The following is a 16,555-nucleotide window of genomic DNA, read 5'->3' on the forward strand; positions in this document are numbered from 1 at the left end:
TATTCTAAACCACTGGTTGCCAAACAAGGGTTCACCAAACTAACTCTAGATTGAGGGTTATAAGTAAAAAAAATTGAAAAATTATAAATATTTATGCAGTTTTACAATGGATAAAAACCCAAATTCTTTTTTAACAGTTCATCCAACAATGAAAAGTTCACCATTTGCTTAGTTTAGTGGTTTGAAGCAACCATTTACATTCATATTAGGAACAAAATATATTATGGATGTGAATGGTTGCTGCTTTGCAACATTCTTCAAAATATCTTTTGTGTTCAATAGAAAAAAAAGGAAGCTCAAACAGATTTGGAACAATTGGAGGTTAAAGCAAATGAGGACAGAATTTATATCCTTTTTTATATTTTTATCCCAGAACCTATCCCTTTAAACTCATGTTTGCTAAATTTGAGGGATTGAGAGGTTTTAACTTTTTAACTTTTTTCCCCTTTAAAAATGATTAAACATTTCAGTAAAGAAGACTGTTAATTGTAGGCTATACATTACCAAACAATCTAAATATGAAATTTAGGTGGTCAAAATGTTCTTTCCTGTTAAATTGCATTTGCTGGAATGATTTCCTCCAAAACCTTAATTTGTCTTTGGCTGAAGTAAGTCTTGCATATCTCAAATGGCCTATGGGAATAAGTAAATAATCAGGAATTATTTGTTTTGGGTAAAATATAAATTTTTTAAACACTCAGTAATTCCATTAAAACTACAGCCAGCAACCTATCTATATCACTCTGCAGCCCAAGACCGGTTTCTCACTGAAGGTAAGCAGGGATGAGCCCGGTCAGTACCTGGATGGGAGACCACATGGGAAAACTGGGTTGCTGTTGGAAGTGTTGTTAGTGAGGCCACCAGGATGCGCTCAACCTGCGGGCTGTGTAAAGTGAAGGGGAAGCTATACTGTCAGTGATCTTTTGGATGAGATGTTAAATTGAGGTCCTGACTCTCTGTGGTCAACAAAAAAGGTCCCATGGCACTTCTCGTAAAGCGTAGGGGTGTAACCCCAGTGTCCTGGCCAAATTCCCTCCATCGGCCCTTACCCACCATGGCCTCCCAATCATCACCATCCACCGAATTGGCTCTATCACTGTCTCTCCACTCCACCTATAGCTGGTGTGTGGTGAGAGCACTGGCGCCGTTATCCTGTAACTGCTGTTGCATCATCCAAGTGTATGCTGCACACTGATGGTGGTGTGGAGAGACCCCCTCTCATGATTGTAAAGCGCATTGTATGTATGGCCATACATGATAAATGTACTATATAAATACACATTACTTACTACTTACTATTGCTTGTGCTTATTAACACGTAAAAAACATGGTATATAATTCAGTGTCTCTACATGCTCATGGTGCCATGTACAGTACTATTTTTTATGTTTTTGTCATACTATAGCTGGGTGAAGGCACCCCACCAGAGCCAGAAGGTTCATTTGTGGAGTATCAGACTACCATGGTGAGATACTCCAAAGCTATTGCTGTCAGTGCCCAAGAGATGGTGAGTAGATCAAATTTTGTGCATTTAACGTGCGTTTATTTATATCAGAAAGCTGTATTTACAGATTTCTGTTTCATCTTCCATTCTCCTCCATCATTCTCTCCATCAGATCACCAAATCAGTCAGTTCTCCAGAGGATCTGTGCAGTTTGGCGTCCCAGGTCACTGCAGACTACAGTCAGCTTGCCGTTCAGGGACGTCTGGCCTCTGCTACTGCTGAACCAGAGGAGGTAACTGACATGCAGATGAGCATTCAATCTTTGTGTTTCTCTCTCTCTCTCTCTCACACACACACACACACACACATGCTCACCATTGTGTTGGTGATTTGTAGATCGGGTTCCAGATCAAGACACGTGTTCAGGAACTGGGCCACGGCTGCATAGTGCTCGTTCAGAAGGCTGGAGCGCTGCAGATCAGTCCAACAGACTCATTCACCAAAAGGGAACTCATTGAGTGTGCACGAGCCGTCACTGAAAAGGTACTAGAACAACTCGAACAAATAAAAACGCAACTCTCAGTCAAACTATTTATAACGTTGTTTGTTGAAATGTCAGTTTCCTTTTACAGCATGACTGATTTAAATGTATGTGTAGGTGTCTATGGTGCTGTCTGCATTGCAAGCTGGTAATAAAGGCACTCAGGCCTGTATCACTGCAGCCAGTGCTGTATCCGGCATCATCGCTGACCTGGACACCACCATCATGTTTGCTTCGGCTGGCACGCTCAACTCTGAGAATGATTCAGACTCATTCGCAGATCACAGGTATCACACAAATACTGTAGGCTAACAGGCTAATTTCCAGTTGGCATACGTTTGATTTTGATTTACTTATTTATAAACTAAATAAACATGCACTTAAAAACAAATGTCCAAACTCAAATATATTGCACTATAATCAACAAAACATTTACATATCTGTGCAAAACTGAAAAACAAAAAATAATTTCAACCAAATGAAGCAAGATTTCATGAAGCAATGGAGCAAGAAAAGAAAGTAAAGCTTTTTTTATTAATTCCAAAGCATTGCATTCTCACTTCATATTATTTCATCTTTTATCCATGTATATTATATCTTCCTGACAACATTTACACATTTCTTTAAATTAAGCATAAACCCTAAAATTACATGATATTCCAAAAAGCCTTTCACTGAAAATTGACAATAAAATACAGTCACTTCTCTTCATTCACATCTATTATTTTAATGATGTTTCTATCTATAAAAAAGAAAAAAGGTTTAGTGTCTGAACACTGTATAACATCTGTTCCAGACCATTCTGTATTATCATTTCACACACAGATGATGGTCTGAAATTATAAATGAAAGAAAGAAAGTGTCAAAAAGTGTTATAACTTGCTATTTGCTCTGACTCTGCCCATCAGTGCCTGGTTTGAACAGTCAAAACGACTAAATATTTGTTACTGTTTACATTTGTTGTATTTATTTATATGCTAAGTTTATTGGATTATGAGCAGAGGAGGAGACTAAGGACTAGTGTACTATAAAAATAAAACAACATGTATAATTTATAATCTAAGCAAAACCATCACCATCACCATCACCAAAGACTAAATCACTGAAATATTCACAGGATAGATGTAAACATTGCTGAATCAAAGCTCTGACCGGGACATGATGGTTTGAAATTACTGATATTTTACTGTTTGCGATCATATCTCTCTTGAAATAGATCAAAACATGAATGGTTTATGCTGCATTTCTATAGAGATCCCATGTAGCTGCCATTACAGCCGATTAAAGGACAGTTTTACTAACTGGTGGCTTTGAAATGTTCCCTTGGAGAAATGCAACATTGTATTAAAAAAGTCCCTATTCCAGAAAAAGGAAAACAGTATACAGCCATAAAGGTTTTTGTATTACAATGTTGCAATTTTGTATTACAATGTTGAATATTAAATTGTTCATTTCTCTCTCTCTCTCTCTCTCTCTCTCTCTCTCTCTCTCTCTCTCTCTCTCTCTCTCTCTCTCTATTTCTCTCTCTCTCTCTCTCTCTCTCATTCTTAATTCAGTCGTTCAATTCAAACTTGCTTTATTGGCATGACAAATGTTACATACAGTATGTACTGCCAAAGCATTTGTGATGTTTACATGAAATAGAACATATGAAAACAAATGACTAGACCTACACTGAATCTGTGCCCGCAGATTTTTAGCCCATCATTGATTCTGTTTATTTACTTGTGTATTAAATGTGTGTACATTTTATATTTATTCAGTTTTTAAATTCATTTTAGTAATATTATTGACTAACATGAAATATTCATATGATTTATTTACAATACATTGTGTCAAGTAATATTTTCAGTTTTTTAGTAGATATATTATATAATAGGCTTGCTTTATTTACCAAATAAAGTGGATCTAATTGGATTTGCATTGTAAAGATTAATTAAAAGTTTAAAAGGTATTACTTTTTATTTCATATATTAAGTTTTTAGTTATGATACACTCAAATCATTCTGCATAAATCCTAGATAATAGATTTTTAACAAAATTCTGCGCAGAAATATCAAAAAATGTCTGCAGATTCTGTCTGGCCTTACAAATGACATATTAGTAGTGATTAAAAAATGCTGTATATTTTACAATAGACATTTTAGATAAAAAACAATAATAATAATAATAAAAAAATTAACAATCATTTATTTATAACTATTTAGAATTTTCTGTGTGTGTGTGTGTGGTCTTTGCAGGCGCACCACTGATGTTTTTATTGGTCTCCTCTGTCTTTTTTGACCGGTGACAATGTGTTGTGCCGCTAGTGAAATACAATTTGCTTAAATTTAAATTTAAAAATAAACGACCTTAAATTTGAGGTAGAATGTTGCTCTGATGTGCTGGTAGTTTGAGGATATGTTGCTCTGTCTCTGCTTCTGCTTGTGCAGTGTGGGCAGGTCCAGCTCTCTCTGGGTTGCCAGTTCTGTCTGTATCGACCCAGTCAGACTGTGGTTACTCATTCTGTGTTCATTGTTGTTCTTAATTTACTGTTCTTTACTGCACTTAAATATGTTGCTGTTGTTTACTCTCTTATTAGATCCAAATAACATTCATTCTCCCTCTCTCTTTGTGTGTTATCAGAGAAAATATTCTGAAGACGGCCAAAGCTCTTGTTGAGGACACAAAGAACCTTGTTTCAGGTGCTGCGTCAAGTCAAGAAAAGCTGGCTCAGGCCGCCCAGTCCTCTGCCAAGACCATCACACAGCTTACAGATGTGGTGAAACTGGGAGCTGCCAGCATAGGTCCCGATGACCCAGAAACACAGGTGAGAGACATGAAGAACGTCACGAGGACAGACAAGATGTCAAAGTTATCCTCCAGGAATGTGAAGGTGTTTACTGTCATTCATCTTCTCCTAGGTTGTGTTGATCAACGCAGTGAAGGACGTTGCTAAAGCTTTAGCTGAGCTCATTAGCGCCACCAAGTGTGCGGCAGGAAAAGCAGCTGACGACCCGTCCATGTTCCAGCTCAAGAGTGCAGCCAAGGTACAAGTGTAAAAAAACCCAAACATAAACATTATTTTCTCTTTTCCCTTCATACATCATGAGCTCAAAACACTCCAGTTAGATTATTAGCTGTTATATATCTGTCTCTGAAACTGTAATCTCCCAGTTGTCCCTCAGAAATCTGGCCGCAGGGATGGAAATGTCTCCTAACTCAGATATGATGAGTAGAAATTTTCTGGTGAGAAACGTGTGCCATTAATCAGATTAATTATGAATGAGGAAATTAATCTGTAATCTCTTCCATCATCTGCTTTCCATTGCACACCTAGTCCCAAACTGTCCTGAACATAAAATGAACTACATGACCCATTAATGGCGTATTTCTGCATGAGTTTGTAATCGCTAATTTTGTAGTATTCAAAGAATAGTGGTGCAATCTAACGCCTGATTTGATCTTTATCATTAGAATAAAGCAAGTATATAAACTGAAAGGATATAACTTTTATATACTTCTAAGTTTAAGTCTCTTCTTAAAACTCACTTATTTTTTGAATGTTACAGGTTTGTAGATGTTTCCTTTTGTTCTGTTTCTAACAGTTATAAAGCGTCCCTGAGCACTGGAAAGGCACTATATAAAATACAGTTATTATTATTAACAAGCTTTTTTGTATTTTTAGTTGAGGTGATGGGGGGAAAGTAAATTGCAGTTTATAAATAGCTAGTTTGCAAGGGTATATGCATTCAAAAGATGTACATGTTGATATCAGGCCCAGTTTTCACCTGGTATTAAAATGCGCTTTCGAGTTTGTAAGAATGAGACTCATTACTGTTGCAACCTGGTATTAACATGCATTCATTTGAGTGTTGTGACCACTTGTGTTTGGGTTTTAGTGAGGGACACATCTTTTTTTCACCATTCTAAATACATAAACCCATGTTACATGACTTTCAAGCGATATAGATTTTGGTAGTGATCTGTGTGTTGGTAAATTGCCCCTTAAGAATAAATATGAAGAGTTTAGATGCAAAAATCTCCAAATGCCATTTGAAAGTTTCTTCTAAAATGAGCATTTTTATCAGGTTCCTGTGTGTAGGTTCAGTAATTTTACTTTTATGGCAAAAGATAAATTCTTTTCATGATCTTTAAAGTGAAATAAATCCAAATAAACAAAGGAGACTGAGAAAAAATGTTCATTTTCTACTAAAATTTCAGACGGCACATTGAGGTTTTTGCATCTGAACTCTTCATATCTTGTTATGGTACAGTTTGTTCAATACAATTCCTGTTTATTTATATAAAAATAAATCATGTGTTCGATAACCATGCAGAGAGTAGATTGTCCTTTATGGCTGCTTGAATGTATTTGACCACATAAGTCTTTGAATACCTCAGGAAGTGATAAAAAGCTCAAAACATATTAAGCTCCATTTACAGTGGAGTTTAGTGTCGTCCATTTGATGATCAGATTGATGAGACTCATTTTAACATCAGATGGAAACAGGGCCTCAGTTGTTCTTTCTGTAAAAGCGCAATTAATGTTTATAAAGAATGAGGCATTGTAAGTCATTTCGAACAGAAATCTACAAACCGTTGTCTGTCTCTGTGTTCAGGTTATGGTAACTAATGTAACATCCTTACTGAAAACGGTAAAAGCAGTGGAGGATGAGGCTTCAAGAGGAACCAGAGCGCTGGAGGCCACTATTGAGTGCATCAGACAGGAGCTCACAGTAAGCACACACACACACGTTTGTTTTTGTAAATTGTGGTGACAATAAATTGGTTTACTTTTATACTCTACAAACTGAAGTTTTTATTGCCCTAACCCCAACCTACCCCAAACCCAACCCTCACAGGAAACTGTACAGTTTTACTTTCTGAAAAAAAACTCATTCTGTGTGATTTATAAGCTTTTTGTGAAATTAGAACATCAGCAATGTCCTCTTATTTCACAACTTCTTGTAATACCGGTGTCATACCCATGTCATTATACAGATTTGTGTCCTGATATGACACAAAAGCACATACAAACACACATATGGAACATGCTGATTTTGTATTCATGACATACTTTAACCTTTTATTTGCTTCAGCTCATACCTTTCCAAACTGTGCATTATTTTAAAAAGGATCATTTTTTTCAAAGAAACCCCAGAGAAGTCTAATAATAATAATAATAATTCCTTACGTTTATATAGCGCTTTTCTGGACACTCAAATCGCTTAACACATAAGGGGGAATCTCCTCATCCACCACCAGTGTGCAGCATCCACCTGGATGACGCGACGGCAGTCATTTTGCGCCAGACCGCACACCACACACCAGCTGATTGGTGGAGAGGAGACAGAATGATGAAGCCAATCTTGAAATGGGGATGATTAGGAGACCATGGTGGACAGAAGCCAGTGGGCAATTTGACCAGGATGCCGTGGTTAAACCCCTACTCTTTTTCGAAGGACATCCTGGGATTTTTAATGACCACAGAGAGTCAGGACCTCGGTTTAACGTCTCATCCGAAAGAAGGCGCTCACTGAGCAATATAGAGTCCCTGTCACTATACTGAGGCATTAGGACCCACACAGACCACAGGTTGGTCGCCCTCTGCTGGCCTCACTAACACCACTTCCTGCAGTAACCTAGCCTTCCCATCTGGTCTCCTATTTAGGTACTGACCAGGAGCAGCCCTGCTTAGCTTCAGTGAGTGACCATGTGAGAGTTGCAGAGAGCTAGCTGCCAGCAAGAAGTCTAGCACTCAAATGATGTAAATGCATATAAAATATGTCAAATATAATGTGAAAATATAAAATATAAAGTATAATGTAAGTCCATATAAAATATGTATATAGTATAATAAAAATCTGTAAAATAACAAAATAACTGTACATGTGTATATTTAATACACAAAGCTTCTTGAAAGACAGAAGTGGATATATAAAACCACATAAAATAGCATAATAAGGGGACTTTATCAAAGAACGGATGGCTTAATTTTTCTTAAATATGGCAGAAGCACACAAAAAATCTTACCCAAACATACTTAGCATGGTTACAAAATGAAACATGAAAGCATCCCAGTGACCAGTATTTGTTGTGATTGTCTGCAGATGTTCCAGTCTAAAGAAACCCCAGAGAAGTCCAGCACTCCAGAAGAGTTCATCCGCATGACCAAGGGCATCACCACGGCGACCGCCAAAGCTGTAGCCGCAGGAAACTCTGCCCGACAGGAGGACGTGATCTCCACCGCTAACCTCAGCCGAAAGGTCATAGCGGATATGCTGACATCATGCAAGGTAACATTTCAACTCTTTCCACGCAGATGAATATGTTTAGTGCTTTATTACAATGAAGCTCATGCATTTCTTTTCCCTTTTAGCAAGCTGCATATAACGAGGAAGTGAGTGTGGAGGTCAGGAGCAGAGCTCTGTTATACGGCACTGAATGTACCAATGGATATATAGATCTGCTAGAACACGTCCTACAGGTGCAAACACAATCATTTACACACATTATGCATTCAGACGGTGCTTTGATGGATATTTTCTGCAGAATGGCTCCTAACCAGAACTCTTCATGTGCATGTATTTATGCCAGGTCTTACAAAAGCCAACAGGTGATCAGAAACAGAAGTTGGCGATGTTCTCTAAAAAGGTTGCAGCAGCCGTCACTGAACTGATTCAAACAGCCGAGGCCATGAAAGGTAACCAAAAAAAAAATGTTCACAACACACGTTCATTAATACACACTCACTGTGCAGAGTTTTGAGATTTATTGTGCTGAGAAAAGTTTCCTGTCTCTCCTGTTGCGCTCAAGACGAGGGTGTGTACAGTAAGAGACAAAATAATTATGTTTTTACTTCTTTCTTTTTTTTAATTATTATTCAAACCTGTTTTTATCTTTTTGTGTGTGTCATGATTTCATTTGTGTTCAGCAGTGTGAGAAATTTGTATATTTTCTGCATTGCTTTTGTTTTCAAACACGTCATTCATATTTCATTTCACAGTTTTTGAGGCATGCTGTCCATGTGTGGTTTTCAGGTCTTGTCAGACTGTGTTTCAGTGTGTATATTGTGTCAGACAGTGGTTCAGTGTGTGTATATATTGTGTGTTTAGGCACTGAGTGGGTTGACCCCGAGGATCCTACCGTCATCGCAGAAACGGAGTTACTGGGAGCTGCGGCCTCAATCGAAGCAGCGGCCAAAAAACTTGAGCAGCTCAAACCGAGAGCCAAACCAAAGGTAATGGACTTGCTTAATACACCCTTTAATGAACGCATTGAATTTGTAAGAACACTGTACGATATCTGTCAAAATATGTAATGTAATATATCATATAAATTACAAAAGTTCTTCATTCATAAAATGTTAAAGCATAGTCATGAATAATAAAGAATTTCTTTTCATTTTAAGCTCATCTTGAGGTTATCTTTTCTTATTTTAACCTGTCAATAACTCCTTGAATTTTAATAAGATGATACAATAACTGTATAACATATTAGTTTTTGAATTTTTATATTTTATGTATAATTTAGGGTTTGTGTAATAATATAATTATACAAGATTATACTATATATATATATATAGGTTTGCATGTATTTGCAGTGTACTAGAATTTTGTTGTGGTTATGTAGACTTTCTCACTAGTGCTCAGTGAGAAAACTTGATAGTTTTTTGCAAAGGCTCAGTTATATACAATATAACACAGGAATATAATTCATTTCCAGCTCTTTATCAGAACAGCAATGATGAACATTTTCCTGTCTTAAAAATTCCCACTTTTTTGTTGGAATCAAAGGAAATCTACAATGACAATCACATGTTTTCTTTGCAGCAAGCTGATGAAAGTTTAGACTTTGAAGAGCAGATTCTTGAAGCAGCCAAATCAATCGCTGCAGCGACCAGCGCTCTCGTCAAATCAGCTTCAGCAGCTCAAAGAGAACTCGTAGCCCAGGGCAAGGTACGAAAAATGTTAGCATAACAATTGACACCTAATTTTGTTTTTATTGACATTTGCTTCTAAATCATCGTTGTTGTGGTGTTTTTTGTTTGTTTTGTGTTGTGGGTTTTGTTTTGTGTTGAGGTGTTTTGTTTTGTATTGTGTTTTTTGTATTGTATTGTATTGTGATGATCTTTTGTATTTTGTGGTGTTTTTTGTTTAGTATTTGTTATGTGTTTTCATGTTTTTTGTTATGTGATTTGTGTTGTGGTGGTTTTGTGGTGTTGTGGTGGTTTTGTATTTTTTTTGTTGTAATGTTTATTGTTTTGTGTTGTGGTGTTTTATTTGTTTTTGTTATGTGTTTTGGTGTTTGTGTTGTGTTTTTTTGTTTTTGTGTGTTGTATTTTTGTTTTTGTTGTTTTTTGTTTTGTTCTTGGTTTTGGTTTGTTTTGTGTTGTGTGTTTGTATTGTGTGTTGTATTTTGGTTTTGTTTAGTGTTGTATTTGTGTTTTTTTTTTTTGTTTTGTTAAAAAAAGTTTTCATTTAATTTTCCTTTTTTTTTGTATTTTTTAAAAGTATTAATTTATTTTAATTCAATAAATAAATCTTATTTTCTAATAAAGGTGGGAGCCATTCCTGCTAATGCTGTGGATGATGGTCAGTGGTCTCAAGGGCTGATATCTGCTGTAAGTCTTGAAATATTAAACGGTCAGAATAACAGGTCATCATGACTTATCCCTATGTGACCGCATAATTTTCTCGCCATTTCAGGCTCGTATGGTTGCTGCAGCCACTAGTAACCTCTGTGAGGCCGCAAATGCATCTGTCCAAGGCCACGCCAGTGAAGAAAAGCTAATCTCATCTGCAAAACAAGTGGCTGCTTCCACTGCACAGCTGCTGGTGGCGTGCAAAGTTAAAGCGGACCAGGATTCAGAGGCTATGAGGAGGCTACAGGTACAGCATGATTAAATTAGTTCTGATATTTAATGAGTTACTGCAATGGTAGTATACTTTTCTGATGTCGTTGAACATATTTCTTCATCCTTTTACATGTTTTCTGTAGGCTGCAGGCAATGCTGTGAAACGTGCTTCTGACAATCTGGTTCGAGCTGCACAGAAAGCTGCTTTCAACAAAGCTGATGATGATAATGTGGTGGTCAAGACCAGGTTTGTTGGAGGAATTGCTCAGGTGAGAATTACAGGTTCTTTCTAAAAAAATGGAATCATTTGTAATATTAATTTGAGATTAATATATAGTTGATGATCATTCATCCAAAATATATAGACTATAATATGCATAAGTATGGAGTGCATATTTTATATTACTAGAATTATTGTTTATTAATGAAAATAATTAATGAAAGATATTTTTAGACGTGTATACACTCCATACCTCCTATATACCTCCACCTCGAGTCTATGGAAGCCCATTGAACCATATAGTAAAAAGTAGTGGCAGATTTTCATTGTGAACGTTTCTTCATTTGCATTTTCCAAAACACTTTTTTACAACTGCTTCTAAATTGTTGTCTGATGTACTGATGCTATAAAAAAATCAAACCCAATCATCGGACCATGCTAAAATAATAAAAAGTTACTATGCACCGACATATTGCCATTTCGCTTTGGATGTCCTAAGTTCAAGTTCCAGCATGTGAACCATTCCCGATCCTACCTCCTCCCTTTCTCTCAAACTGTGCTTCCTGTCTAATATTTTGTCCTATACTAATAAGTAAATAAATAATTAAATGTAGTCTTAAAACAAAAAGAAAAGAATTGAAGTGACTTCAACACAGGGCCACCTAGTGGTCAGTGGTCTGTTTTACATTTTTGATCTGTCATAAATATTTGAATGCTAATAGCTTAGGTTAGTTTAGCCTTTTTGTTTTTAGACAAGTTTTGATAAAGTCCCAAAGATTGTGCAGCAAACACCAATATCGATTATATGCTGTAATCATTAGAATTTCCTGTCCATCATTTTGGTTTTCTTTTAAACTTTTTCAAACTCTCAGACGCTTTTGTCAGATTTTTACATTAAATTAAATTTATTTTAATCATATTTTATTTATTTGAGTTTTTCTTTTTTTTTCTTTTGTATATTTTTCATTCAGGTTCATTTGACATGGACAATGCAAATGAATAATCCTGAAATGTACAATGTACCAGAACAAGCCAAAAGCCTATTTGCATACGCAGCCCCTAGATTATCAATTAATCAATGCATAATAAATTCAAACTTCAAAATACCTATAAATTTTCACCATTCCTAAAGAGTAATTCACCAAACAATACACGATATAGAAAGCCGACAGACAGAATTGACGCATCAATCTCATTGATGAAATCAACCTCTCTATCTCCTTTCTGCCTTGTTTAGCACCTCATTCTTGGTTTTTTAATGGTTTCTTGCAGCCAAATTTAATAGTTGAGGATGATAATATAAAACCTGATCTCGTTAACTGCCACCAAGAAAAAAATGTTTGGGTTGCATTTCTTAACTCCTAATGTCGCTACTTAACACAACCAGTGCATTTTTTTCAGCACATCCCATAATTTCCCATAACAGCCTCTACCAAATGGTAGATATGTCGGTTTATGGTAAAAGTACCGGAATTAATACATATACTACAAAAAATCTGAAAATATGAAGTGTAAGACCAATTTATTAAACAAATAAGTAAAACATTTTTGAATACTAAATCATCTTTATTTTTTGAAGTATGCCATAAAATATTTCAGATTCTCATTTAACATGTTTTTTTTTCAAAATCAAGTGAAGGAGTGTAACAGGATTATGTTTGTTTGATTTTCTTGTAAACCAACAATGCTGTGTGTGTAAACCATTATTTAAAACAGTCATTCTTTACATGACTTTAACACTCGTTCTTTAAAACAGTCAAATATGGTCAACCATTTGGTAGAGTGGGCGGTTAAAGGGTTAATATTTGAACATATTCAAAATAAATGACCAATATTGGCTTAATCTGGTTGGTTTTTCAATTGTACTGATTTTAATCGGTTCATTTCCTTCAGATTATTGCTGCTCAGGAGGAGATGTTAAGGAAAGAGAGGGAGCTAGAAGAAGCCCGTAAAAAGCTGGCGCAGATCAGACAGCAGCAGTACAAGTTCCTGCCAAGTGAACTCCGAGAGGATGACGACTAATCCCAAATGTTGGCACCCTTGTGATAAGCCTGCCTACCATTTGGTTATTGCCATCAGAACACAGATGCATTTCTCTTCGACCTGTAACTCAGTCCATACAACACCTACTGAACTGATGAAGAGTCATTAAAACAGTAGACCGAATTGTGAATTTTTAAATATTTAAACTCTTGAAGAGCATTAAAAACATCGATCATCCGTGAATGTTTTTCACCAAACCCTCATGAAGAACCTCTGAATTTCTGGCATGATCCTGAACTTGAAAATGTTGTGCATGAAGAGAACAGAGGGATTACACTTGCAGAAACCGAGACTAATAAAACGAACCTCTGTTTGATAGCCGTCAATGAAATAAAGCATTTTTAGGGGTTTCAAACTAGAAACCTGATCCTAGAAAACAGCCTTTTAAACTCCAGTTGAATGTTTAACGTGTACATTTGTAATGGTGAGATGCATTTTATACGCTTCACTTTCCTTGCTTCAGAGTTCACAAATGAAATATATTTATGTAGACAGCGTGCAATGTGAAAGAAAACCACTCAGAGTTTTACGTCTGACACGGATCCTCTCCATCGAAAAGTTATTTTTGAGAATGTACCAGATGTAGTGTTTCATGAAGAATCAAAAAACTCTACTAACCTTCAAAAATACTCTGGAAGTTCCTCCAGACACTTAAAGGAATACTTCATCCTAAAAATAGTTATCTTGTTATTTACTCATCCTCAACGCATTAAAGATCTTCCTTTCAGACATGTACAATAGGAGTTATGGTGAATAATATCCTGGCTCTTTCAAGTTTTGTATTAGCAGTAAATGGTGCCCGAGCTTTAGAAGCTCCAAAAAGTGCATCAATCCATCATCAAAGTAATCCATACGATTGTAAAGGGTTAGCGAATGCCTTTGGAGTTAATCAATGGGTTTTGTGAGGGAAAATATCCATATTTATAAATAATACATATAAAATATTATTTATAAACTAAGATCACCGGCTTCCGGTTGAAAGCTTTTTAGATTTTTTTCCTTACAAAAATCCATTTGTTTACTTCAGAAGACATTCATTAACTTACTGGAGTCATACGGACTACTTTATTAATGATATATGCTCTTTTTGGAGCTTCAAAATCTCGGGCACCATTCACTGCCATTACAAAGTTGGAAAGAGCCAGGATATTATAAACTTAAAACTCCAGTTATATTCTTCTGAAAGAAGGAAGGCATGTATATTTTTGATGTCTTATTGGAGGATGCACAAATTCTCAAATCCTTCATTTTTGGATGAACTATACCTTTAAATCTCAAACTGACCTGATGCTGTAGCAAAAATGAATATTTCTTACACTCAAATACTGAATGTATGCATTCAATAATAATGTCTGTGGACATGAGGATATGCTTTCAGAAGAACAGGGCTGTATGAATGTGTTGCACTTCACTTTATGTAGAGCCGGACATTCTGTAACATTTATACAAACTTTTAGGGATAGTTTTTCCTTCTCATTTTGAAATAATAGGCCATTGCAGTATGTTATGGTGCTGTTTGAGTGATTTTCTTTTTCTCATCATTATAAATTTTCTAAACATGCTCTATTTTTTCACATTTATGCTTGTATTTTGGTCATATATGCAACTCAGATTCAGTTCTCAGTGCTTTATTGCTCATCTATAAAGCCCTTGTGACTGTGGCTTTATGTACGTTTAGTTTCAGTGCCTTAGTTTATCACTGTCCAATGACCGTATCAGCTCTCTGACTGTCAGAGATCAGATCAGGTGTTTATATATCTGGCTTGCATTCACCATAGCGTGTATGTGGAAGCGGAGTTGCTGCTAATCTGTTACTGCTCTTTCCTCTGATGCTCCAAGCTCGAAGGATACGAGTCTGATTTTACTGCGAAATGGTTTTGTCTGTCATAAAGTGGCTTTAAGCAGTCCCCCTTTAGCTGTAGATCTGCATTTAAAGTGTCTGTCTTCATCTTGCTGTAAATCTATATGGCTTCTGTACGAATATGTATGTTAAGACGGCACATTTTTTTGTAATGCATTTCTCATGCATGCTTCATGAAATCTAATGGCAGGGTTGGAAAAGTGATTAATTTGCCATTTCATGCATGAAGACGACTATTGAAGGGTCTACAATTCTGGGAAAGACCTCAAAGTGAGTCCATGTTTAAAAATATTAAAGGAAGAAAAACTGACTTGTTTGTTTTGGGGTTTGCTGGTTGTAAAAGCTTTTGCATTAAAAGCCGAGAATGGAAGTTATACATGTAAAGTGTATGGTTATTTGGAGAAGCAATTTAACTTAAAATAAAGGTTTTCAAAATATGTTCGTCTGCTCTCTGCTTGGAAAATGAATTTGGCGATTGCTTAGGACTGTGCACTAAACAGTGCTAAGGATATGGTGGTATATTGGGTAACAAACGTTTAACAATAAATAAAACATTTTTCTTTTATTCCTTTATTGATTAAAGTTCATGATCGCCTCACAGCAAGAAGGTCGCTGGTTTGAGCCTCGGCTGGGTCAGTTGGCATTACTATTTGGAGTTTGCATGTTCTCCCCGTGTTGGCATGGGTTTCCCCCACAGGTCCAAAGACGTGGTGTAGGTGAATTGGGTAGGCTAAATTGTCTGTAGTGTATGTGTGTGAATGAGAGTGTATTAGTGTTTCCCAGTGATGGGTTGCAGCTGGCAGGGCATCCACTGCGTAAAACATGCTGGATAAGTTGGCAGTTCATTCTGCTCTGCCAACCCCTGATTAATAAAGGGACTAAGCCAAAAAGAAAATGAATGAATGAATGAAAAAGTTCAGTAATTGGTTAATGCCTGCTAGTAAGCATGTTAGAAAATAAGTTCATCATAATAATAATAAAAAAAACTAAAGTTAAAACAGAAAAAACATTGAGTAATATAATATTTAATGTGCATAATGATGATAATAATAATAGTAATGAATAATAATTCACATTCACCTATTTTAATTCATCTTAATAATATTAACAATAATATGATGACTTATTTGTTATTATTATTTCCTTTATTTAGCCAGGAGATCACATTGAGACAGCTCTGTCTCTTCTTCCAGTGAGACCTGGTCAAGACGGCAGGCAGCACATAAAGTTTCACATTAAAATCACAAAAAACAATACCACAAAATTACAAAATCACCATTTATAATAAAGGTCAGATTATAAAAAACAATTTCAAGTATCCTTTAAGATGTTGTACAGAAGATATTTAAAAGTACTCAATCAGAAGTGTCAAGTTTAAGCTGAATTTGCAGGTCATTCCAAGCCCTAGGAGCATAAAAGGAAAAAGCACGTTCGCCAAGTTTATGTGTAAGATTATTACAGCTATTAAAATATTAATTAATTTTTACTATGTTAATTAAATTCACTTTGACAATAAAGTTACTATTAATAAAATACATGAATTAAAAACTTTTAAAGTGACTGATAATTATTAGTAAAAATTATTCTCTAACACTTGGAGAATGAAT

At 35.8% G+C, this 16,555-nt stretch overlaps 1 protein-coding gene across 4 annotated transcripts in view; it reads left to right on the forward strand.

Moving 5' to 3' along the window:
- The window catches only part of tln2a (talin 2a), an 87,170-nt gene extending 71,785 nt beyond the window's left edge, over positions 1 to 15,385 (forward strand). For 3 of the 4 annotated variants that reach the window (XM_056461530.1, XM_056461533.1, XM_056461531.1), the window contains 17 exons: positions 1,406 to 1,507; positions 1,617 to 1,736; positions 1,841 to 1,987; positions 2,103 to 2,272; positions 4,611 to 4,794; positions 4,889 to 5,014; positions 5,142 to 5,213; positions 6,587 to 6,703; positions 8,078 to 8,263; positions 8,347 to 8,454; positions 8,565 to 8,670; positions 9,083 to 9,207; positions 9,800 to 9,925; positions 10,528 to 10,590; positions 10,676 to 10,858; positions 10,968 to 11,093; positions 12,938 to 15,385. In XM_056461530.1, coding sequence (XP_056317505.1) covers positions 1,406 to 1,507; positions 1,617 to 1,736; positions 1,841 to 1,987; positions 2,103 to 2,272; positions 4,611 to 4,794; positions 4,889 to 5,014; positions 5,142 to 5,213; positions 6,587 to 6,703; positions 8,078 to 8,263; positions 8,347 to 8,454; positions 8,565 to 8,670; positions 9,083 to 9,207; positions 9,800 to 9,925; positions 10,528 to 10,590; positions 10,676 to 10,858; positions 10,968 to 11,093; positions 12,938 to 13,066 — 2,190 coding nt within the window. In that variant the 3' untranslated portion in view covers positions 13,067 to 15,385. The remainder of the gene's footprint in view (positions 1 to 1,405; positions 1,508 to 1,616; positions 1,737 to 1,840; positions 1,988 to 2,102; positions 2,273 to 4,610; positions 4,795 to 4,888; positions 5,015 to 5,141; positions 5,214 to 6,586; positions 6,704 to 8,077; positions 8,264 to 8,346; positions 8,455 to 8,564; positions 8,671 to 9,082; positions 9,208 to 9,799; positions 9,926 to 10,527; positions 10,591 to 10,675; positions 10,859 to 10,967; positions 11,094 to 12,937) is intronic. The other variant, XM_056461534.1, reaches the window with a different exon arrangement.
- The last annotated feature ends 1,170 nt before the right edge of the window (positions 15,386 to 16,555 follow it).

Source organism: Danio aesculapii, chromosome 7, assembly GCF_903798145.1.
Source record: "Danio aesculapii chromosome 7, fDanAes4.1, whole genome shotgun sequence".
Lineage (NCBI taxonomy): Eukaryota > Metazoa > Chordata > Actinopteri > Cypriniformes > Danionidae > Danio > Danio aesculapii.